Here is a 25,589-nt window from a genome sequence, read left to right on the forward strand (position 1 = left end):
TTTGTTTATTTCAAAGTTATACCTCAGTGTCCTAAATCTCATACATTACTCTTAAATTTTTTGAGAAATATTATTGCTGTTAAAATACAGACTTTATGCGATGATTAGTATGGAATTACATATAATTAAATAATATATATATATATATATATATATATATATATATATATATATATTATTTAATTCATACATAATTATTTGTAAATTACTATAGGTGATCAATTACAAATTTTTTGGAATTATTTACACAAAAGTTTGAAATATTTGATATAATATATGAATGTGAAACGAGAGTCAATGAAATTTTATTCGTTTAATGTTTTTGTAACAAACTGCGTAGGCGCACAACGTTGATGGCGTTATATTTGATTAATAATTATTGCTTCGGGACATATATTTTTATGCTGTTGACAGCGTACCAAACAATGCATGATAACGCTCGTGCAAAACTTGCAAATATTGTTTACATTAAGAATTCGAGTTGTAGATACGAGAAAGTGCGTCCATCGTTCCCTGTCGAGAACGGAATCGTTGAGAAGGTATTCGTTTTCGGGCATCAATATGGCGGCGAATCTTGAGGAAGAACAAAGTTTAAGAGAGTGCGAGGAATACGTGCAAAGACACAATATTCAACAAGTTTTAAAAGACTGTATAGTGCAATTGTGCGTGGGGCGTCCTGAAAATCCCATATCTTTCTTAAGGGAGTATTTCCAGAAACTAGAACGGGTATGTATTGAATCACAATGCCTGTAAATAACCTCGGATTTCATTTTGTCTACTCGTTTGAGTTCTGCTCGACGATGTAGAATGTATCACATTATTCTGTGAACAATAAAGTCTTTCAACAATTAGATAGGAGAGCAATAAATCCATGTAGAATGTAAATTTTATCTATTCCGTACACAAATACTTATACTCACACTCGCGAGTGCACGCGCGCGCGCGCGCGCGTGTGTGTACATATATATACACAAACAGAATTCAACAGAGTTGAGAAGTATGAGTAATACATAGTGAGTGAAAAAAGTCTTAATCCATGAATGTTACTTTCGATTACTGTTACCATTTTTAATACATTACTATATCAATAAATAAAAAGCGATTTCTTTTGGATTGGTTCATTAAACATGACCTGATTGAAGTCATGACAAGTAAGGATGATACATAATTTTACAGGAGCTTTTTGATAAAAAAAATGAACAATTAATATAATATTGTTGGAAAAGAATAAATATAATTTTATTAGAAACATATTACATATTTATATCCCGAATATTTATTCGAAATTGTTATTTTTCATAGTAGATTGGTTTTGAGAGGACTTACTAAATGAAAAGATGAAATTAAATGCAGTTTTGTCCTGTCTAATTCGAAAAGAAATTAAAAACGTCTGAAGAGAGAGAGAGAGACTTTACTATTGACTTCCAGGACAATATATTATTTGTTTTTTAATTTCATTTTTTATCGAAAAATCAACAAAGTATTTAGTTGTAATTGCAATCGTTATATTGTGTGTGTGTGTGTGTGTGCGTGTGTGGATTATGTTTAGATTGTAATTGAAAGTGTTTAATCGTAATTGCAATGTTAAGTTTTCTTTGTTTTCATTTTGTAATATCTATGCCCGCTTAAATTATCGCGAATCTGCATTAAAACTCGGCCAGTGTTTTAATCGTGCACCATGAAATCGTTCTTTTAACAAGTTGAAAATTTGGCGCGAAGTGTGTTTCTGCAAACACATTTGTATCTCCTATTTCCAAATTGTCCATTTTTGTTTACAAGCTAAAGGACAATTGGGTAGAATTTACTGTAGCGCTCAGTGTTTACTATTCAAAATATTCTAATTTAGATTACTGTTTGATACATCCACCAATTTTTTTGGAGGGATAAACGATCAGTAGTTTAGAATAAGCCGCTGCGTTGTATTGTTATTCTAAGGTTATTTTTATTTATTACACGATACATTGTATCCTCATAATAAATTCAAGCGTAACTGTAACCAACGGGCTATTTACGACAAGTGCGATCTTATTTTTCACTCGAACTGTACAGTACCGACCTTGACAGGATTTTCGTATGTTCGAAAACAACAGAGAGATTTAGGTGGCCCCTTTCTTACAGTCTATATGGTACAGGACTACATCAGGCAGGAATGATCGATACTATTTACCATTTTTCCGTGAACCACGCGCACGGTAACGCGCGGGAGGATTTAAATCTTACGAAATCAGAGGCACCCTATAACATACGGTCAAGGGATCGATCGGTACGCACAGTATACGATGAATGATCATTATAATTATTAACCTGTTAAGTAGTAAATACATGTTAACTCGTTATTTGAGTTTATCCACACATCATTTCACTATTTCTCATTTTCTTATTCATTTGTTAAAAATTCTGGCCCAATTCTATGATAGTTTTTATCCTGTTTTGTTCATTCTTGATTCTGACAATCATCTGACAAACAGATGACAGTAGAACTATAATTGTTGCCATGGTATCTTTTATCTAATGATCGCGAAAACTTAAGAAAACCACGGAGACCGCCACGACGAACACTCTGTATAGGGCACGCTCTAAATATAGAAGTACGCTCGAAATATAACGAGGCGCGCAACCTTAGCCAACAGCCACGAAAGTCTGTGTGTAACGCGTTCCGTCGCGACGTCCTCGAACATGTGCAAATGGGACGTGTTGCGACGGAAATTTTTGACAACGTCGGAAGTACGTTGCATCCCACGGCTCGGCTCCACGATTCGTTTGCTGATTTTCGATCGATTTAATCGAGAACATCATAGAAATATGTTACGTTGCATTCTCGCGGACGAATAGCACATTATAAATATAACAAAAACATACCATACATACATGAAGCACACATACCTAATATATTATATATATATATTATCCATTGTTCCCATTTTTATCTTTTTATCTTATATAATGACACCAATAAAAGAAATAAGAGTGGTTTCACATACGAGATCAAATTCGGGCATTCTCAGGCCAAACACACCATATGAAATTGTAATAATAAAATTTATGCAAAATTATAAATTAGCTGTTCGATACTGAATGAACCATTTAAGCGAATAATTGAGAAACCAATTTTTATATCACATGATCTGCTATGTAAACGAATTGAGCGAAATCAGGTGTGATCAACCTAACATGAAATAAAAAAGGTGCTTTAGATTTTTTGATAATTTCCAGCAGTATTGTACTACTTTTCCTTGAGCAGTACGAAGTACGATACAAGCGACCCTCCCTACCCTCTAACATCACGCAGAGCGCCGTGCCGCGAAAGATCGTTGTCGTATTAATCGAATTTGGCGAGGCCTTAGAAAATTCCGAAGCGCCGCGACGCGGGACGTCGCGATCATCAGACACGATCGTCCTCTCGCGCGCCTCGTACAGTCGGTTAGTTCCGTTCGTAACTTTTGACTGTAAAAAAGTTTGCTCTCCGTAACTTCCGCTTCCGAAACTGGAGTGTGTGCGTGCATGTGTGTGACGTGTTGCCAGTGAAGGATATATTTAACGTAAAATCATACTGCACTATCGGCTTGTATTTGGATAAATAATGGATGAGGTATGACCGCACGTGTGAATCTTATTATTGTTAAAGAAAGTCTGCGATCGTGTGTGATTTCTTTGAATTATTTACATGAAAAAATTCAGTTGTAATGTTTTCAGAATTTCTTTCTCGGTGAATTCTTTAAATAGATCATACTACTGAGAGATAAGTGGAATTGCAGTTTCGTTTTATTACGTGGGTTTCGAACATTTAGATTTTGATTCAGACATTTTCGTTTTACTGTTAGAAAGAATAGAAATATTTGAGATTTCACTGCCTGTGTTTGAGATGCTTTGTATATCTACGTAATTTGTTGGGTTTTCGTACTTATTTCAGTGCAGAAAATGTTTCATACCGTTTTAAGAACTTCAGAAGACAGTGCAAATCAGTAGAAATTTGCAAATATTTTAATAATAGACAGTGCAACTATACGATATAGGTCTTGTCATTGTTTTTTTTTTTTTTAACCCAATAAGCTAAAGGTACACTACTGTTTCACCACGTGCTAAGACCATTGACCGACTAGTCTTGACATTGTCCTTTTAATTCGATGCTATTGTTAGAGTGTAGTTCGACTGTTCGTCACGAGATAGTGTTATTTTAACGTTTCCGTATATGCCTATACTATACAAAGTACATACAATACTCCATGTGGATAGTCTGGATCTTAATTTTGATGTTCTCAGAAATTGGTTAAATTAAACGATTAAATATGAACTATTTTTGCAGTATCTTCCATCTTCTGACCAATTAAAAGTTATAGCTCGAGCAGTTTTTTCGCTCACTGTATATGCTTAACACTCATACGATCTTTCGATGACAATTCGCTCTCTTTCTATTTTAGATACTGTGAAATTTTCTATTTCTCTCATCATTGTGTTGCAATCTGGTGTATTTGTTTAAAATGTGAGATTATGAATAAAATACAAATGATCGAATTAAAGTGTAAAGCGAAAACGAATGGAAGTTATAAGGTTTTTTGGATAAGTATTTTTGAGGAAGCATGGGGGTTCAAATAGCGAACATGTTGAAGCTTGGAATACTCTGTATGAGGATGTTGCATGGAAATATTGTTGATGATAATGTAATTAGGGGAACTTCTGTCGTGTATTACTAAACGTGAAAGCGTTATTAATATTGTTAATTTATAAATGAATACTTAGCTCCATGGACTATTAGCCCTTGGTTATCGTGTCCTGTAAAGAAATTAGTGATCGATGCAGGAAGGAAGGGGAGTGGGTGGTAGAATTGTGGACGACTTACGTACATGTATCACGTTTATTGTTTGCTATTCGATGTGGCCAGACGTTTGCAATGATTAGAATGAAACCGATTCAAACAGTCGAAGAGAAATGAAAGATCTCTCGAATCGCACGAAGTGGATGTTTTTTTACGAAGGCGTTTGCTGTACGAGACACCATTCATCCGTGAAAACGCCAAGTGACCTATGGCATTATTTGCCAACCTTCTTCAGCCATACTCGCCGTTTGTACACCGTGTAACATTTTCTCCGCGAGCTTGTATAATTTTACAACGAGCGTTGACGAACTTCCGAAGGACAGAGGAAATGATGATCGAACAGAAATTTTTATTTCCTCTCATTTTCACCATGAAGGAACCAAAATGACCTGGCACATTAGAAAAGAAACTAATTTATTTGCCGTTCATATTAGCCTGTATTCTCTTCAATCATTTTTTAGATCCATAATTTAGGAATAAATTATTTAAATCGTTATAATTTAATTTCAAGATTGTTTTGAAGTCATTCTCCTTCAAGAAAGAGGAATTTCGTCTGACACTTGTGGGTAACCTGCACGCTCAGGAAATTTCAAGAAGCATGTGATTTCATTAGGGGAAGGGCACGTAATTATTCCGCGCATGTGTAAACAAAATTGACTTATAAAAGCGTGTTACCATTCTCTCTCCTTGTCCCTCCTTCTTTTCCTATCGGAGGTCTTGACGTTGTCGTGATCGCTTTTGTTTAGAAAAATCAAATAAAAAGAGGCGATATTGATCTTGTGTATAGTACCACGGTTAGTGTTCTACAAACAACTAGGATGACCCTATCGTCATGATGTACCGTACAAGTAGAACCATATAAACACTATAATGTTAACAATTTAAAATAAACATTTAAATATATGTATAGCATATTTATGAATGGGGCTAACAGTTTTATATAATTAAAGTAAAAGGATTTGTGAGCCGATAATGTATTTTTCTGAAATTAGTTGATTTTTCTACGTTTTTAGGAACAGGCTCACGATGCTAAGCAACAGATCGCAACCAGTCCAGAAGACACGGAAGACATACCCGCGGGTCAGCAAGGTCCTCAAGTACCAAGACGCAGGGGTGGTATCTCCGCGGAGCCGGTCTCCGAGGAGGATGCGACCAGTTATGTCAAGAAGGTCGTGCCTAAGGATTACAAGACGATGGCTGCTTTGAGCAAGGCCATCGCTAAGAACGTCCTTTTCGCTCACTTAGATGAGAACGAACGTTCTGACATATTCGACGCTATGTTTCCAGTCACGTTCTTACCTGGCGAGGCAATCATTCGACAAGGTAATAATTTTAAAGTTTAATGGGGGCAGTCTGGTATAACTTCCTGAAAATTGACGAATTATTTAAATTCATTTTAAATAATATATTGGACCAATCTTTTCAAAATTATACGGAAAGCTATAAATAATGTTGCAATCCAGCCCATCGTCAAGAAAGTTGGCCCCTGTGCCGTAAAATGTAACATCTCTGCTATATTTATCGAAAACTCATAATCTAGAAATGTGTCATAAGCGTTCTGGCAGCATGACCATATTTTTAAGTTAGAAAATAAAGAATTGAAAAGTGCTAGAATTTTGAAGAATAAGTTTATATTTATCTGAACAATTTTGCAGGGGAAAGAGTAAAATATTTAAACGTGTATTGATTGTAAAAGTGTATTCATGAAAATTTCATAGCCGCGTGTTTTGCCTCATTAGAGGAACTCGTTTTTTTCCAAGTGTAATTCCCGCCGGTTTCATAGTCTTGAGATTCCGGCACTCTATTACTGCGGATCTATTTACCCGTTGCGCGTCCTACATATGTTACCTCCACGAACATTTTGCATTATTGGCAGATGAAAAGATCTCGTTTCAGCATTACGTGTAGTATAATACTTGTGCCTTCGTTACTTTTTACATTCTAGTTTAATTATAATCTTAAGTCTTTGAGTTTGCCAGATTTTTTTAAATATTTCGCGATAAACTTTCCATTCTTTCTTTTATATGATTATTGCTACACGATTTTAAAATTCTGTTGAATATTAGTTGTATACACGTATCTGACTGTATCAGCCGGTCTGTCGTAAAATCAGCTAAAGCTGCCTTATTTTATCGAGTTTTGCTACATATCTTTTGAGAAATATTTTTGTAAGATTTTATCATCGACTTTGAACAAAAACGATGTTCTTTAACTCGTTACACCAAACTCTTCCATAAACCTACAAAGTTCTGTCTCTTATACAACAATTGCTTTTGCACAGTATTGTTTTCTACTAAACTCAGTGAATGATTTACTTTTCTCGCATTCAAGCACAACTACATCTTTTGATTTATTTTTTTCCCTCTCCTAGTTCTAGCATTAAACTTTTCAGTTCTAAAATTGTAGGGGTCATAAAACCTTCAGTCTTCGTATCAATGTTGAACGGTCGAACGTTCGAGGGTTAATTACTTGTTGGGTAGCATGAAGGTTGTGGTTTCATCAAAGGATCCACTTAAGTGTCTCCTATTTATGACGCATCGCTTAATATACAATAGACTTTTGTTAAAACGATTAAGTACGGTAATTGATCTGAAAATTGTGTTACACTTGATTAGGGGACGAGGGAGACAATTTCTACGTGATCGATCAAGGAGAAGTTGAAATATTTGTTAACGGCGAGCTTGCCACCACGATCAGAGAAGGCGGAAGTTTTGGTGAATTGGCTCTGATCTATGGCACACCTCGCGCTGCGACCGTACGAGCGAAAACGGACGTCAAGTTATGGGGAATTGATAGAGATTCTTATCGCAGAATCCTAATGGGCTCCACCATAAGAAAGCGGAAGATGTATGAAGAATTCCTTTCTAGAGTATCTATTTTAGGTGAGTGCGAACATGTTGTACAAACGTTGTAGCGAGGAAATGAACACGGCAGAATATGTAATAAGTGAGAGTTTCTCTTATGAATCTATACAAGAAAAGGGATGCACAAAATGGGGACCAGCTCTGACTTTTGATTACCTTCAAATATATTGTTAAGGTCATAAAAATCAGAAGTACCTTCCTTTTTGTGAACATTTACCCCTACTTTTATATAGTTGATTCCAATTTTCTCTTATACGATGCCGTTACTACCAAGTACATATTGTGGACGATATCGTTTATAAATAGATTACATAATGACTGATCTATGTTTAGAGTCTCTGGATAAGTGGGAACGGCTGACGGTAGCCGATGCTTTGGAACCCGTAGCATTTGATGACGGCGAGACGATAGTTCGACAGGGTGAACCTGGTGAAGACTTTTATATAATTGTAGAGGGCACTGCTGTGGTCCTCCAACAGCGTTCGGAGAACGAAGAACCGTCAGAAGTGGGTCGCTTAGGACCATCTGATTATTTCGGTATGCTTGAAGATGATTTTGCGGATGAAATTTACTTTATGAACTGTAGCAAAAGAAGGTGTCTCACATAAGCTATTAATTGCAGGTGAGATTGCGTTGTTGTTAGACAGGCCAAGAGCTGCGACAGTTGTGGCACGTGGCCCTTTGAAATGTGTAAAACTGGATAGGGCAAGGTTCGAGAGAGTTCTGGGCCCTTGTGCAGACATCCTGAAACGCAACATTACGCAGTATAACAGTTTCGTGTCTTTGTCCGTATAAATTGCTGTCCAAGTGTCAGTCGCCCTGATTTTCTTCGTGGAACTACTGTTTCATCATACTGTTAACATTTTTTTATTTAAGTAATATGTAAGTAATAGCTAGACTGCGGATGTTCATGAGAGTTTACTTTTTCTTTTTTTTTTTAATCAGTTTAGAAGAACGGAGATTAAAACAATTTATGTTCCATTCGTGAAGAAGTTCTGTTTAGATTGATGTTTGCAACAAATGAACTTCTGTAGTCTGGCGATAACTATATTACGTCAGCCAATACGCGCGCTAAGAATTATGATATACGTTGACCGTCTTTTGAACTTAGTCGTGTCGTATCTTCATTAATGTTTTATGTTGGAGACTGGGCTTTTGATTTGTACATATGGGTGAGTGGATAGTCAGTGTTGCAGCATGTTCAGACTGGATCTTATTAATGCTGTAACATACAACGGGACTCGATTATCTGTTGAAAAGTCAAATCAATTTTGCCACACTGTTGCTTAGCACTGTAACAAATGTTGCATATTATCACACTTTTTGTAATGCAAGCACAGCTGTTATTTATCCCGTTCGTGTACTGTTTAAGCAGTGACAACGCTAGTTTTGAAAGACGGTGATAGTATATATGAAATTCAAATTTACATAAATTGAACTATTGGAAACATCGCAATACATAATGTTACTACGCACTTTGTAACTTGCAACACGTCGCTATACGACTTCGGTCCTTGTCTTTTACACGAACTTTTCTTGAAAGTATTACCAATTAATTCACGGGAACCCGAGGATTTTGGTAAATCGTGCGTTTATTTTACGGAATATTTATGTTCAGAGGAGTGAAGGAAAAAGTCATTTTATCGCGTTATTATAAAGTATTTGAAATTTGAAATTCTGTACCTTCAATTTCTTTGTTATGACAGTATTTAATTTCTGTTATTTATTGTGTTAAATTTTATTGAAGCGAACTTGATCGTTCTGTAAGAATGTTTGGAATATATATAATTATTATATGCATTTCACAATATGTAGCGATCAATTCGTACACATATATGTGTATGATTTAGGAAGAAAAAATATAAAAAGAAAAATATATTAAACCTGAATATTTGTATAATATTGAATCTGAATGGCAGCAGCTTTAATATAGCTTCGCACAATTTTATTGAGAATTTGTTTATATCTGCACAATGAATGAACCAAGAAAGTAAGAAAGGTCCTTTTAGAAGATGATATCTAATACTTTAGTAAAAATAGCATTGTGCTACTTGATGCAATATTTAATTACAATTTTATCAAATCTACAAATTTGTTTAAAAACAATAGTGTTTGGATGATTTACATATTTTTCTGGAGAGTCTCTTTTAATTTTAAACTACGTAATAGTATTGCATCAACATTTTTTCTCTTTCTACATTAACTTCTTTATTTTTAATCCATTATGCAGAAGACATAAACCAAAGAGTTTTGTTCTTCTAATGCTGACTGCCATGTATTTATATATTATGATTATATTTTGTGCAATCGGCTGTACCTTATTAATGTGTATACATTTAATCAATCATATAATTTTATTAAAAAATGGCGAGTCAGAAAATTAACGACATTATATGATTAACACTTTTTACGGACTATCACGAATACAATATCGAATTAGCAAAGTAATAATGTCTAACGAATATAGAAATAACTTTGCCATTACTTTCCTATAATATTCAGGTCACGAGGAGGTTCAAATTACAACATAATAAAACATTTTATTTCAATTTACAACAGATTCCCTGTAAATCCGTTAGGTTCCAGTGTATAACGCATTAAAAAGTAATATAACATCCGAAAAATTAAATAATTTATTATACACAGTACCCATACTCGAATGCAATCATACAATGAAAAATGTCCCTTTCTTTCTTCTCCTAATTATGATGATGTGTACCCGATGTCGTTTCCATATGGGCAGAGGAATAGAGAGAACATTCTCGAGAACCGAGAATCGATAACGGAGATTAATTAAAGGAGAAGAAAAAACATTGTCCTGCAGTAAACACTTAAAAAGATAAAAATAAATCACTTATATCACACGCGATTGGCGATTCGACGCCAAATAGATTTGTCCCGATTAAAAGTTCCTAGCCGTCGATCTTTGAACACGTAACGCCAACTATATCCACAGAGTCAATGCCTTATAATGGTACCCAATAAGAAAGGCACAACCCATCGGTCTCCGTCGAGGCTGTCTTCCTTCTCTTCTTCACCACGAACATTTTACCCAGCATGCCTGTATCCTTTCGGGCTCCTCGATCTTACAAAAAAAAACTCCTCAAGACTCGTAGTCCACGGCCTGATGCCACTCTTCATTTCCGCACGAATAGGTTCTGTCGACTCCCACTCTTTACTTCCTTCATCCATAGAATGCCAAAGCTCCCCAGTGAGGTAAACCGTGAAGTATTATCAATTGGGCGAAAGGACTGGCAACCAGGTTTAAAAAATTCCGGTTCCGTTGCAGGACGCATTTAAAAAGACGTTTACACAATTTACCAGAGACGACAAGCGATAACAGGCAACGATCAACGAACGGGAGGGACTTTGTTTATCGAAGAACTCGAAGTTTGAACCGACGAGAACTGTTCCCCCGAAAGACGATTCGTTGTTTCCTTCTTTTCTTTTTTTAATGTTTTTTCGTTTTCTTAATTCGCTAGAAGCCCGGTTTCATACCGAGTTCGAATTGAGGTAGTTGCGAATGACCGGAAACCAATCACCCTGATCCTTTGTACAATTTGCTCGAACCCACGAATACGTAACGTTATTTAACGTCAAATGTTATGGCGGGCCGAGATTGAGATTTGTATTATGTACAGATTTATCGTGGGAAGGATTCTCATATACAAAACTGTTGCTCGATCGATTGATGTCGATCAAAGAAGAACAATGATCGTAAAGAGAACAGCGAGAAGAATCATCGTAACAGGACGACGTGTATATAGGGCACGTGCACGAGGAGGACTTGCGCCTATCAGTGTGCACGACGAGGAATAATCGATCTGTTTATGTGGCTTCCACGAAAAACTAGAGATTGATGTTGCTTTTACCAAGCACCTAGAGAACCACTGCTTGTCTTGCAGTCGATTAGATGTTGTTCAGGATCAGCATAAACCAACCCGAATTCATTGACAAATTCATAAAACTTGTCCAAAGATTCAAAGGCCAATTCTGCCACGACGAAATCAACCGCCAAATTTTGCCGGTAGCTAAACAGTAGAAGAAATGTATCATTAGATAAGTGTATGTAATTCGCGTGTTCGTTAGAAATTATAATAGTGATAAATAGTAATTGAACATATATGTACATATAAAACTAATTATTTTTCAGCTACGATGTCCTGTAACAGAAATCTTTATACGATTACACATGATGAAAAAAATTGTTCATTTTTCCACCCTTCTCTGCACAACGATGTATACCTGTATAAATTTGAAAAATTGACAATTTTTAAAGATGAGTAATTATGACGATGATAAATATATTTCCAATAGATAGATGGAAATATATTTCATAACTATGCGCTAATATGTTTCATTTATTCACATCTGTAAAGCGAAATAATTTATAGTTTTATGAATATTACTTAACTAACACTTCCAAGTCAACGAAATTAATTATTTTGATGGTAAAAGATATGGTTTTTAATGTGTCACTATTCTACAAGATGTTAAACATTTAGAAAAAAAAAGAAAAATAATATAACATAGATCATTTTAAGGCAATATAAGAAAGAAGTTCATAAAATGTGATCTGTAAAGGGAGATGTTTACTATTAATGGTATTAATGTTCGTAAAAAAAAAGTGCTGTGAAATACGATTTGAAGATGCTTTAACAAATATAAATGGATAATGGCTAACAAAATAATCAGTACGTACGACTTCAGCATGCACTTCAATGCATTCTTGCGTTCTCTTGAAACAAACCAATCCATTAGGAAGGCCGCCATTCTCGGAGCGACTGCGTACAGTTTGAAGAAGGCATGGAAGTTGCCCAACCACCAAGCTGAACGTACTTTCAGTGCATGTTTTATGCACTCATCGTTTTTGTCTTCCTTCGATAAAGCGGCTAAAATTGTTGTTAAATCTGCAACAAAAAGTAGAATTAATTCTCTTTTTCAGATAAATTTCAAGTATTTTTACAGATAAGATGTTCAATGTATTTAGTATCAATCATATAATATGTTTCATTTGTTCATAATACAATGTCTTTATATTATTTACGCTAAGATCAGTATGAACATTTTATTTGTAGAGATCGTAATAGGATGAGTACAGGGTGTCCCAAAAATGTCTCGCAATACAAAAATGTGGAGTAGCTGAGTTCATTCTAAGTAACTTTCTCCTTTGCGAAAATGCAACCTGCTTAATATATAATAATAATAATAAATATATATAAAATAATAATCTTCTTATTGATAATATTTTTCATATTTCTCTAATAAACAAATCCTTTACGTCCCTTAACGCGATTATTTATTATTAAATCAGCTTTGCAAATCATTCGTTGAATTCTGTTCGGACACGGAATAAAAATCAACACCTTACATAAAAATTTCATATGGTACACATGAGGTGTCATACACACCAGAAAATTAAAACGGCTGTCACGGTTAAACTACATACTATTTCGGGTCCGAAAAATTAGTAAATATCAGACGTTCTAAAGTAGGGGTGAACAGCGTTTTTCTTAAAAATATCACTTTTACGTAGTAAAAAAAAAATCCGGGAAGTTCACGCTTCGTGACTTGTTCAATACTTCGAACGCGGCTCGAGTCCGTCCCGACCTTCTGTCAAAGCCTCGTGCTGCGGGGTCTCGAACTTCGCGCTGTCACCTTTCATTGGTCAGTGTTTTCCGTTAATAACTCGTAAACGAAGCCGCAGATTGCATTTTTGCAAAGGAAAAAGTTACTTCAAATGACCTCAGCTACCCCACATTTCCGTATTGCGAGACATTTTTGGGACATCCTGTATATTTCGCATCTCATCTGAAAGGTTTTTGAACGTTCCTTGCCTTGGGAATTTTTTGTGAAAATATAATACAGTATTCGGTATGCGATGAATTCACACCGATTTTCTCCGCCAACATCTTGATACAGCATCCTTAGCTGTGTCTGGCACTGATTGAACTCTTCATGATCGCCTTTTTCTAGAGCTACACGGGCATGCGTCTCATACACATGGACTGTAAATGCATCTCTGATACCTTGGACGGTAAGATCTTGCCGAATGGATTTAAGTTGATCACAAGCATATCTATAGTCTTGTTCAGCCACCCAACGTTTCTTGACATGTGCCAAAGAATTTTGAAGTACACTTACCGGACGTACAGCGGAGGGAGCTGGAGCCTGTAATAGATAAATAATAAATATTGAATATGTTATTCAAATAGGTAATCTCGTTAATGAAACAGAATCTTACAGATGTCAGCCGCAAATACGGTTTTTCTATATCCTTGCATGTGCCAACAATGTGAAGACCAGTTAAGTCAAACTCTGCCGAGGAATCATCTTTAACACCGTTGCTGACGGTCCTGGAAATACTGTCGTTGAATCTTGCAGCGCGTTGTTGCAGTTTCTCCTTGGATCCTAGTTCCTCGGTGTTTCCTGTAGCTAAACCAAACTCTGAATAGAAATGTGATTTCATCTGTTTAGTCTTCTTTGTTTTCTTGCTGCTGTGATTTTGTTTGCTTTTAGTAGATTTTTTCGTCTTTAACGACTTGTAATCGTGATCGCTAACGTTGGACGACGACGACGTGCTACGCCTGTACTTTCGAGATGGTGGGCTACGTGTGTTGGAACGCGATCTCGACTTCGATCTGGACCTCGACCTTGATCTTGACTTCGATCTGGATCTTGATCTAGATCTAGTCCGCGACCTTGATCTCGACCGTTTGTGACTCACAGAGAGACGCGCACCAAGCCGAGCCCCAAGAGAAGTAGAGAGGCCTGGCTTGCGCAAGCCTCCCTGTGCAGTGATCAGCGGATTCGCCAAATTGTTCAACTTTAACGCCGGTTTCTGAGGTTTGATCGTCATTGTCATGCGTTCGCTGTGGATGCTAGGTAAAGGTTCTTGGTCCCAATCCTTCACCCATAGCGAGCCATCGTTCGCAGCGCGTGTAATCTTTCCCTTTAATATAATCTCGACTTGATCCTTATCCACGGCCGTTTTGCACTTTTCGTAGCATCTGTTCACGTAGTTCTTCAAGCTGTCAGGCCAGTCTCCGACAGGGCTGGGAGTTGTCACGACGGAGGGAGTACCTACCGCTGGAGTACCAGCACTAGGAGTTGTGTTAACAGTGGTAGTAGCAGGTTTAGAAGGAGCAGGGGATTCTTCAGTCGGTGGAGGAGGAGCTGCTACCTCACGCTGTGCAGGGGGTAGGGGTGGTAGTTCTGTCTTCAAATTGGGACCCGGTACAAAAGTAGTGGTGGGACTGTTCGCCTGAAAGCTATTGTTGAATTGTGCTGCTAAGTTTTTGTTCCGCTTACGTTTTTTCTTTGCAGCCCCACTATTGCTGGACGGAGTAAAGGGCATACCGTTCTTCTTGTTTTGTAAGTTGAAACGAATTTGATTGTTGTATTCTAAAACCAAGCACATGCATTGTTAAACATCTTTTGAAGTAATAAGATTATTCTTTTACATATTGGAGAAGACTTACGAGACATGTCACTGTGCATTCCATTCCAGTTTCCATAAGGAAAGGAGTTGTACATATATCCTGGATGAGGCTGCATAGTCTGTTGCACTTGATTATTGTGTTGTTGTGATTGTGGAACAGATGGAGGTGGCCCAGGTGGTAGAGGAGGAAGATCCGATTCATCCTCTAGAGACATTGGTGTCCCAGGTACAGGAGGCTGTTGATGAAGTTGTTTTCCTTGATTGTTGCCCTGTTGTTGCTGCTGCTGTTGCTGTGGTTGCTGCTGCTGTTGTTGTTGCTGTTGTTGATGCTGCTGCTGTTGCATCTGCTGTGGATTAAAAGGTTGTCCATATCCAGGCATCATTGTATGATAGTAATTAAATATTTGCCCTTGATGAGGTACACCTTGGTATCCAGGTCCATACAATTGTCTGCAACAAAGAATACATAGTGTTCGGAAATATGGTAAAGCTTAAAGGAGAACAATGATGTGAGAATCAACTATCAGTATTTTTCAAGACAAATTTTTGAAAATATATGTTTTTATAGCATTTTTTACGGTGAATTTAAATTCGTAAAAATTTATTTTGTAAACAAATCTTTTGCATAACGAGAAAAAAATTGTTTTTTAAATTATCATAGCGCGAAATCCATGCCCTTATTTTTTCAATATAGGATACATATACAAATGAAAGCTTATACAGCATAATGTGGCGTAAGTGTCCGAAAGATTTATATATAAGTATTTGCGTTCTATATCTTGCTTTGAAATTAGGTCAGCTGTTGAATTTTTTTTAATTCATCAATCAATTTCTCGATATAGATCATACACCTACGGCTATAATTTATTTATTATAAGTTATTCCTGAATTTCAATAAGCAAGACTTGAAAGCAAATACAAAATCAATCTAGAACTTTTCTTTGTGTAACGTTCCCTGTAACTGCGTTGTAACCAATCGACATGTCTACGTCTGACTCATTCCGCCCATTGTATAACGAGCGAGAGTATTAGTATGGAAAGGTATTATAAAAGAATTTTACCCTGAATATGGAGGGAACATATTGTGTAAATTGTTTGGCGAGGGGTATTGCCATGCCATGTTTGCCATCAAGCCTACTCCGATTTGTGGCTGTTGCTGAAATGGCTGCTGTTTCTTCTGCGATGCTGTAGCCTCGCCCTCTGACATACCGTGGAAAAAATCAAAATTGCTTAAACAATTTTACACTTTACGTTTCACCGTCGTAATCACTGTGTGTATTACCACGAATCAGTCCAAGCAGAAGGCGTTTTTTTTAAAACATATTCACGTATGAAACAGTACTTTATTGAACTGTAATGCGTTGAACACGTAACGACAAAAGCTTCTCTCGACAAGATAAAATGGAGTCGATGAATTACACTCCACTCTTTATTGTTAGGCGGCAGCACTGGCCGAACCTGTCAGCTATTGACGCGCCCCCTATAACGTGACAATTTGTATTTAAATTTGATTTTGGTTAGTCAGATACTAGTCAGTAAAGCAATTAGTGAGGTGCACGTTCACTAAAAGTACAGAAAAGGCAAAGACAGTTCTGTAGAAAGAGCGGAAGAACGCAAAAATAAAGAAGGAAAAAGAGATTTTTTTGATCTGACACATTACAAACTTTGTTATCAAATCATTTCCCGCAGAACTGCCACTATTTCCGGAAGTGAAAGACTGCAGTAGTTTTAGTGCAACTGTATTTTCTATTTTTGTCGCTAAATTGATATTATTTGTACATATTTATTCTAGATAATATTATTACGTACAATAGATTCAATGTCAATTATTATTTTACTTCTATATGTATCGAACATTGTTATTTAACTTTTTACGCGCTCTTTGGACGTACATGTACATTCAACGTAGAATAAAAAGGACTATTAATAAATATTATTACTAGTTTGAAGAATATGATTTATTAACAGATTGAATTCGAATTAATTTCTAATTTTAGAAATAGATAAAGATTATTCTATACTATTTCATTTAAGAACTTAATATTTCCTCTTACTATAATTTTAAATGCTGCTTTCGTAAGTATCGAGCATTTAGTTTCCTTAGCTATTTGTATGATATTTACTAAGGACATCAGAATTTATCTCAAATAAGTATGTATACAAATATTTAAATAAAAGAACAAATAATATGCAATTACGGTTGCAACGGAAGCATCTGCTTTGCGAGGGTTAAAACTACGTTGAAGTACTGCTGGAACAAATTGCTATATGTACCTAGTTCTTTAACGGTATTTTCAAGAAAACGCCACTAGTGCCCCCGTAAGGTTTCTTCTTGTACTAGTATTTGAATAAGTATGTACGGTTCAAAGAATACTCTGAGTAAGAAGTTGTACAGATTTCAGAAGTTAATGCATTCGTTTCCAATGGAACACTTCGGAACAGAATTAGTGATTTTTATGTGAGCAACAATGAATAGATAAGTAGCCTATTTATTATTTATGTACATACATTGAATTATGTATTGTAATGTACTTCTAAAACTGGCAAAAGTGTAATAATTCTTTCGCACATCGAGCAAATATAAAATAAATTTTGTGTTACATACAAATTTGTGCAAAGTGTCAGTAGATAACCCTGTTGTTTGCATTGTTTACATTATTAAGTACATGTCTCATTAAAAGATGATTCTGCGATTGTAGGAAAAGATTTTTATCGTTTGATGATCTAGGGTGATTTCAATATTGATTTTGGTTTTTGGAACAGTTACGAAGAATCTGTATTTGGAATAATTCTTATAGGGAACCAAAATTTGCTACTGTTATCTATTTCGGTTTCTAATTTGATTCTCGTATTGGTACTTTTACTATTTCTTCCGGTTCTATGGGTTCGGAAGACGGATTCTTTTAACGATTTTTTCACAATTGGTATCATTAGTTATTACACCTGCGGATTACGATATGTGCGCATTTTTCACAAAATTATTGATTTCTAATAAAACGATGAAATAAATGAAACAACTATTTTGCATACTATTCAGGATAAGAACTTAATAAATAAAAGTTTCGGTTTCTTCTTTTTAACTTCTACTTCATTTTACATTGTAGTTAATATAAAAAATGAAATATAAAAATATACCAAAACCTTGAATTGCCGAACCTTCTATGCCTGAACTAATCATTGTCAAAATATGTTCACATAAATAAATTGGCCTAAAGCAATCTCTACATACAAAGCTATTTATTATATCAATCAATAAATATTTAATCTAATACTTTATGCTTTCTCAATTAACTTGGATAAAAGTTCAACTGTACAATATAATAGTCTTAATAATACATATTAAAATTCGTTAAATGTTCTCATCTGCATCTTTGTGTACTTAAACAAATAAGAATAAATAACACAGAAAATGAATAAAAATCGATTCTATAACTGTTTCGGAACCAATATGGAACTGAAGAAATGACGATTTTAGGACCCGATATTAAAATCAAAATAGAAACTGTAACCGAAACAGACATCAGTTGGAAATTTTTATATATAAATCTTATATAATATATAAATAATATATGCATGTATATATAATAAAAAATATATATAATATATAAATCTTTATTATACTTGTTTTAATTAGAAATGGTTAGTTAGAAATAGTTATATATATTTTCCATTTCGTAAGTTTTAAATCTCGGCTGAAAGCATTTACGAAGATAAATAAGCTAAACTTGGACGAACTTCTGTATTTCAGGCTATTCCGTAATCTACATATTAGCAACGTTTATCTCGCTCGTCCTATTACATAGCCTAGTAAACAATTAGGTAAACGAAAGATTAGCATTCGGAGAAAAGTAATTGGACGATTATTCACGCCGTCTGTTTCCCATGTTCGCTATCACGAAGAATTTGTAGAGAACAATTGTCGATAGGTGTTATTTAACTCGGGCAGAGTAACGTAACGAAATACCTCGGTAGTTTTGCAACGAAATGGTGGAAATGGAATATGGGCTGGTGCGAGTGTAACACTATCTTCAAAGGATATCGAATGAAGTTGTACTCAGTCCTACTGTTTTTTCAGACCGGAACTCGAGCGAAGATAGATTGGTAACATTTAAGCAGAGTAGTAAACCCGCGATCTGTTGTCTCGTTGATCCGTGATTTAGTGGATTGAATTTCGTTCGCCAGTCCTTCCATATTTTCTTTTTTCGCGGTAATAGAATTTCGTTGTGAAAACGAACGACTATCTTTCTGGCCTATTTATCAGCGAACAAAACTTATTCTCTCGGGAATCCACTAATGGATTTCGTGGATTTTAGAACACGTTTCGCACGTGTTCGCTGTCCAGTAAATTTTATGATCGGCTTCGTAACGATAATCGACACGTTCTGCATCGTTTCTAAAGATCGACAAATATCTTTCAAAGTGAATCGGTTATGATGCAACAACGGTCGTTCTTTCATCTTGTTTTGCAGATGAAATATCGAACAGTTAATTGACAGATACATAATATAGGCATGCTGTTCACCTTGGACGGGTTCCGGACCTTCCCTTCAAAAATATTATCCTTAAAAAACTAAATTATGAAAATCGTTTAAATAACAGTTCACGACACATTGACTCGGTCTTTCGTCATGTTTAGGAAATCATTGAAGAGTCAACAGCAACTTGTCCAGTTGTGATTGAAAACATCGAACTCCTTAATGTGGATTAGGGTGTCATTTGTACATAGATTGCACGTTTAACGAAATACACGGGTTATTCGTAAAGGAAATTTACTTTTATCATTTCATATGCAGGAATATGTACAGGTTTCTATGAAGATCTATAGCAAACAATGTTTTCGATTGTCGAATAGCATTTTCATCTCATTGTTGAAACACGGATTAGTGGTGCACTCTGATTGGTGTAAAAGTCACATATGGCTACCATTCGACTTGGTAATATGAAGTACAACAACAAGAAGACGTAAACCCAAACTATATGACAGATTTAACGGAAGTTCTTCTTTCAGAAAAAGTCGTTATAATGGACTAGTACCGTCTCAGGGCAACTTCAGAAGTCGTTAAGATGATTGGTGGCGCTTTAAATGAACATTTATGGAGATTTTGTTGCCCACGAACAGCAGCTCGAATACCTGCGGTACACAGACTAAGGTGCACTAGTTACTCAGGAAAATCATTCTCTTTGTTAACACGAAGAATGCAAATTTGTAATTCCACGAAATTTTCTTACGGTTTTCGCCTTATTCAGCTCGAAATATTTCAACAATATCGAGGCGCGCGGGTTTCACAGTTTCACAGTGGTTTATTAACAACAAAATAAATCGGTGGAGGTAAACACACGCGGCAACATTCTCGACCCCCATGAGAAATTCCTAGGTGCACGGCTGGAAATCAAACTCAACTATCGTTGCTCGTTGCGTCAGCATTTGCGACTTTCGTCTTTCGACGAGCTGCTACCGTGCACCAGTGTCCACCAACCGTAATCTTATCATAGTGTAACAGATTGGTGAGTAATAGCATTAGAAAGTTCGCGTGTTTGCCGAAAAGAATATATGTTAAAATCGCGCGAACAGTCGGGAAGAATATCCGAAGGCAGTGTTGTTATGTGTTTACCGGCGCGGCAGCGGCCAATATTCTTAACGATTTAGAGCAGCCGTAACAGCGGCCTGTGTGCATACAAGGTGTTTCATTCTAAGCGGGCACGATCAGCCGCGATTAACTTAACGCTGCTTTCACACCAAGTTATCTTTTTAGCGACGGGATTATCCATTGTGACGTTGGCGTACCAACGCCTTGACATTCTGCCCGCCTCCGGCGACCGACAAACCGAATTTTTGTTCACGTCGGTCCCTTGAATTGTTACATAAATGACTATAGAATTACGGAAGAGTTCATGAATGAAATTTTCGTACAGTTTCTCGTCGATCACACATCGGCGGCCGACGCTAAATCGAATAGATTACGATTCGTTATTACGTTGCACGGTGTCGTACGGATCGAAGTTTTTCAATTCAAGAACGATAGTATCGGAAATGACTGAAATATGATTTTGAAATATAAACGAATTACAGCAACACCCAGTATACAAGCGATTCCGAAACATTGGACGTTTGATAAAGCATCTCGATTAAACGCATTTCTCCGATGTCTGTTACGAGATAGAAAGGCGAAATTCTTCTCTAAACTGGGAAACTGTTATCGCAAGCGTTTCCGTCGGAAAAATGTTTCACCATCCTGCCGGAGACTCGCTTACCTCACTACACTAATCTGAAATGTTCATCTCGAGCAATCGTTCATTGCCTGCAATTAAGAGAAATTAGCAATAGCTGCTTTTATTTTGCTCTTTTAAACGGTCGATACAAATACACGTGCACGTATATGTATATGGTAGAAAATCGATTGTTCCTAGGGTAAACGTTTAGAAAACGGGGGCAGAAAACGAAAAGAATGGGTCGCAGGTGTTAGATTAGTGTGTTCGTCGAGTTTGATTACAGAAAAATTGATCGAGCTACGAACAATGAACCTACAATTTTAAACGGCATCGCATCGAATTTGATGCAGCATTTACAGTTCGTTCGAAGCAATTTTTCTTCGTTATTTTTCTTCGTGTTCTTGCTTCTTATCCGTTGCTCGGATCGGAATAATTTCTTTCCCCTTCGTCTTCTTCGGCTCTTCTTCTTCTTTTTCTTCTTCGGCCTTCTTGATCTTCGAGTCTGTTTTTCTTCGCGGTTTCTTCATTTTCTTGGGCAGCTCCTTCGCAGTTTCTCTCGACGACTTTTTTCTTATTACCTTTAACAGACAACGATATAACGGGTGTGACGACGACAACATTCCTAGGGCGATGCAGCATTTACAGTCACATCCACTGTTTATCTGATGCAACTGAACCCTTTTGGCAACGTCACAATATTTATTAGTATTGTTCATGGTACAGTTGTAACTTAGCTTCGTGGTTTTCATTGCATTTTCATTCTTTTTTTTAGTTCCGATTACTAGTAGACTATTTTCCGTAGATTCGAGTGCGCCGAACACGAAACCGAAAATCGTTCTTCTCCGTCACCGTCAGCTCGTGAGTTTGCTTTTGAAGAAAGCCAAATTCTCCCAAACGATATAGAAGCTATGCGAATGATTCCTAGATAAAACGATTCTATAGAATCTCGGAAAACAGAACAGCGTATCTTCTATCACCTTCAAAATATTTAAATATTGTTTATTACGTCGAATACGCCCATTTTCTTGGACATTTATCAATATATTTGAAAAATAAGGGCACCTTAGGAAAATTTAATTAGACGCGACAGAGCGCACCTTTTCTTTTCGAAAATCGGATCAAGAAAGTTAGGATGTAAATTTCGTTTTTTATTGACAAAATAAAATGGCTTCTCGCAAGAGATGCCAGTGAGCCTCCGCGGTAACATTCACTTTGCGTTCACCGTAAGACTTATTATCGTGATTTATTGCAGTATTTACTGTCAGAACCTTTAATGGTTGTTAAAACAAATATCAAGCAACTGCTAACGTATTGAACTCACCGTGTTAGCGTGTGTAATATGCTATGCTGAATGAGTTGCGTATGTTGAAATTTACGTCTGGCTCTTTCCTAACACGTTTAAACATTTATGAAGTTATAAAAAGAATACACCGCTGAAGAGTCTACAGAATTATTCCGTGTAATTTTCACGATTAAAGCTGAAGAAGTGCTTAAAGATGAAAATGATCTTATTTGTTTTTAAATTGAATTTCTCAAAAACTGAGGGTGATTAGTATTTTATGGTCAATACTTAAATTTTTTGGGTCAGTATTTACTCATTTCGGGAAAGTTTCCAAGTTCGTATTGGTTATTTAAATCGTACTTCAGTGAATGAGTTCATTATCCTATTTAAAACATGTCTGAAAAATCTAGCGATACTTACAGTATTAAAGTTACTTATCCTCGGGATATTTTCATAGATAAAATAAATATTAGTCATTTCTTAAATGAGGAATGTTCTACGCGACTGTTACATTGCAGAAACGAAGAACGGTTGCGTTTATCGCCTGCGTAGAGCAACTGAAGAGAAACTAGGATGTGTTTATTAGTAGAATATGCATAGAATTTTAATTGGTCAGATGTACGGTCGTTCTATTTGAATTTTAACGATTGCATCGGGAGCTACGATAACATTGCTATTAACTAAGTAGTTTATCTTAATTAATGTATAAAATGTGCAAATAAATTGTTCCTCTGTTACAACTGTACAGGTAGGGTGTCAGAGAAAAGGCAAGCGTCGAATAACTAATCTTAATTAGTTGGAGCCTAGCTAAAGCAGAGATAAAAGAATTTACAATTTCTTACGTTCCTACTGTTCGAAAGTGGAACTTGCAATAAGTGTATGTCGACAAACGTAATTTGCATCGTTTACACGATAATGTATGTACCCATTTGTATACAAGATAAATTGATACAGTTGAAATTATTGAATTATTTAAGTGTTTATGTGACTTAATAATCACTTAATAACATCAAAACAAAATATAACTCTGTTTGATCTATGTCTCTGAAATAGGTGAAAAAGAGTAAAATGATCTCTCCTACCATGCGTTGCATTAATTTCTTCGTAGTCGGCTGTGAGTTAAATCTTCTGTCCCACATTTCCTTCTCTTGCCACCAGATACGCTGGTATTCGTTCGTTAACAGTTGTTCCATGCAAGGCCGTTTTTCCCTGAGGACAATTTCGACACTACGATTAATAATAGATTATCTAACTTTATGCAAATTACAGAAAAATTTGCCGAAATAAGGTACACCTAAAATTTGTACTTCTCTCTAACTTTCGATTCGATGAATTCAAAACGAAAGAGAACTATATTAAATTTGAATTTTTTATTTTATAAGTTTTCGATGATTTGCATACGTTAAGAATGTATAAACTGATATTTTTAGATGTAGACAGATGTTACTTTACTTTCAGGTTAAGGAATAGAAATTTATATATTGTTATATTTTATACAGTTTAAAAATCTCTGTATAATAACGAGTCTGATAAGTTCTTCATTTCTTTTTATGTCGAAATAGAATTGTATTTTCCAATTGTATATATCCAAGCATTAAAATAAATTTGGACATGAAATAAACATGATTTTTTTAACTACTGAGGAAATGATTAAAGTCTAGGAATTTTGAATTCTTGTAGCTGCGAAGAAAATAATATGGGAATGTGTTAAAAAAGAATACAAATTAAAGCAAACTAAGTTGAAAAAGGATAATTATGATCATATTGGAAAAGGACTGTGTCCATTATGGTCATTGAACTTTTAGTTTGAAACTTTAAGTAAACGAGGTATTATTAAATACCTGTTTTTGCTGACAGAAACTTTATAACTTATATTATATTATTTAATATATTATATTTACTTATATTATAAGACTCTTATTTGCCCTTACAATTCTAAAAAGTCATGTGGATTTGCGGCGGATCGATATTAAATACAGGTACATATGAGTCTAACGAATTACTTTTCGTAAGAAGGCACGAAAGTTTTCAGCATTGCATACTGCGAAGACACAATGTTGTCCGGAGCCTTCAAAGGCACCGCGGCTGACCACTGTTTAATTTTCACATCGCTAACAGGCGCGTTCATGGTTGCCATTCGAGCAATCCCGTCGTGTAATAATTCCCAAGTTTCCAGACTTTTGAGATCCTCTTCTTGGACTGCACCGTTAATGACGAATCAAAGCGCCACAAAATGGCGGATCGACTGCGAAAGAATCGAAGCAAACATCTCTCAAAAAATACCTACTGACTGAAATCGGATGCAAAGCTTGATCGACTCAATGTATCGAAAGCTCGTGTACGACTTGGTAATCTTAGCTTTTGTTTTATATAGGATGTGTATAAATAAATTTTGGAATATAGTAGATTTCGAATAGGTATTATTGAGAGCTATAACGCGTACGCCTATTGGCCTAAATTGGTCTACATTATGACGATTTTCACTGCGATATTTGCAACGAGCTGATTAATTTGTTTCTTCTAAATAAGTTGTAGAAGTTTTTGTTGTTTTCGGTTTTACCCTATATGTATTTCTCAATCCTTTGCCGCACTTTGACGAGTCTGGCTCGTGATGGAGATATCGGAGAAATGGAGATACATATGTGTATACATATAATAGTAACCTGTTAAGTATGAATGTTATTTCGTTCCTTTAACACTACGTTTAAGGATCGCTAAAAGCAGTAATCTTATGTTACCTCATCAAAATAACAATCACTTTTCTTGCTCAGCGTGTAACTTAGCCAATAATAATCGAAAGTCTGAAAATTGGAATGAGCTAGGTGGAACAGGCGGCCGATTCCCCTTGCCCCTTGCCCCTTGCGTCATTTATTTTATGCTTAGTGTTTCATTTTCTCGTTTCCCGATATTACGTTCTTGACACTAGATTTATGGAACCCGTCAGAATGACGGGTCACTAATTTTTTAATTTACGATTAT

General features: G+C 35.8%; 3 protein-coding genes across 6 annotated transcripts; 1 reads left to right on the forward strand and 2 right to left on the reverse strand.

The window, feature by feature from the left end:
- Positions 1 to 354: 354 nt before the first annotated feature.
- Pka-R1 (protein kinase, cAMP-dependent, regulatory subunit type 1) lies at positions 355 to 9,566 on the forward strand. 2 transcript variants are annotated; one of them, XM_033478409.2, is made up of 5 exons: positions 355 to 726; positions 5,827 to 6,136; positions 7,429 to 7,695; positions 8,011 to 8,214; positions 8,300 to 9,566. In XM_033478409.2, exons 1-5 carry the CDS (start codon positions 430 to 432, stop codon positions 8,470 to 8,472), a joined length of 1,251 nt encoding a protein of 416 aa, XP_033334300.1. In that variant the 5' UTR covers positions 355 to 429; the 3' UTR covers positions 8,473 to 9,566. The 2 variants fall into 2 exon arrangements, with proteins under 2 accessions (XP_033334300.1, XP_076380416.1); XM_076524301.1 differs by lacking the exon at positions 355 to 726 and adding an exon at positions 3,378 to 3,589.
- A 726-nt stretch (positions 9,567 to 10,292) lies between these two features.
- LOC117225089 (leukocyte receptor cluster member 8) lies at positions 10,293 to 16,559 on the reverse strand. Of its 3 annotated transcripts, none has more exons than XM_033478406.2 (6): positions 16,180 to 16,530; positions 15,159 to 15,568; positions 13,922 to 15,081; positions 13,515 to 13,848; positions 12,380 to 12,587; positions 10,293 to 11,708 (listed from the first exon to the last, which is right to left on the reverse strand). In XM_033478406.2, the coding sequence occupies exons 1-6, from the start codon at positions 16,323 to 16,325 to the stop codon at positions 11,546 to 11,548; spliced, it is 2,421 nt and encodes an 806-aa protein (XP_033334297.1). In that variant the 5' UTR covers positions 16,326 to 16,530; the 3' UTR covers positions 10,293 to 11,545. The 3 variants fall into 3 exon arrangements, with proteins under 3 accessions (XP_033334297.1, XP_033334298.2, XP_033334299.2); XM_033478407.2 differs by lacking the exon at positions 10,293 to 11,708 and having other exon boundaries at positions 11,730 to 12,587; positions 16,180 to 16,318; positions 16,401 to 16,559; XM_033478408.2 differs by lacking the exon at positions 10,293 to 11,708 and having other exon boundaries at positions 11,730 to 12,587; positions 16,180 to 16,318; positions 16,404 to 16,551.
- A 4,864-nt stretch (positions 16,560 to 21,423) lies between these two features.
- LOC117225133 (uncharacterized) lies at positions 21,424 to 24,837 on the reverse strand. The gene is made up of 3 exons (XM_033478453.2): positions 24,614 to 24,837; positions 23,693 to 23,819; positions 21,424 to 21,906 (listed from the first exon to the last, which is right to left on the reverse strand). Exons 1-3 carry the CDS (start codon positions 24,745 to 24,747, stop codon positions 21,712 to 21,714), a joined length of 456 nt encoding a protein of 151 aa, XP_033334344.1. The 5' UTR covers positions 24,748 to 24,837; the 3' UTR covers positions 21,424 to 21,711.
- Positions 24,838 to 25,589: the final 752 nt, after the last annotated feature.

Source organism: Megalopta genalis, chromosome 8, assembly GCF_051020955.1.
Source record: "Megalopta genalis isolate 19385.01 chromosome 8, iyMegGena1_principal, whole genome shotgun sequence".
Taxonomy (NCBI): Eukaryota; Metazoa; Arthropoda; class Insecta; order Hymenoptera; family Halictidae; genus Megalopta; species Megalopta genalis.

Coding starts and splice junctions, on each gene's coding strand:
- LOC117225089 (XM_033478406.2), bottom strand. CDS start 16,325: ATGTCAGAGGGCGAGGCTACAGCATCGCAGAAGAAACAGCAGCCATTT. Junction 13,849..13,921: donor CGTATTTGCGGCTGACATCT/GTAAGATTCTGT, acceptor TATCTATTACAG/GCTCCAGCTCCCTCCGCTGT. Junction 12,588..13,514: donor TTTCACAAAAAATTCCCAAG/GCAAGGAACGTT, acceptor TTTTTGTTGCAG/ATTTAACAACAATTTTAGCC.
- Pka-R1 (XM_033478409.2), top strand. CDS start 430: ATGATAACGCTCGTGCAAAACTTGCAAATATTGTTTACATTAAGAATT. Junction 6,137..7,428: donor CGAGGCAATCATTCGACAAG/GTAATAATTTTA, acceptor ACACTTGATTAG/GGGACGAGGGAGACAATTTC. Junction 8,215..8,299: donor AGGACCATCTGATTATTTCG/GTATGCTTGAAG, acceptor TATTAATTGCAG/GTGAGATTGCGTTGTTGTTA.
- LOC117225133 (XM_033478453.2), bottom strand. CDS start 24,747: ATGGCAACCATGAACGCGCCTGTTAGCGATGTGAAAATTAAACAGTGG. Junction 23,820..24,613: donor TTCGTGCCTTCTTACGAAAA/GTAATTCGTTAG, acceptor AATTGTCCTCAG/GGAAAAACGGCCTTGCATGG. Junction 21,907..23,692: donor AGAAATTAATGCAACGCATG/GTAGGAGAGATC, acceptor TGTCTGTTAAAG/GTAATAAGAAAAAAGTCGTC.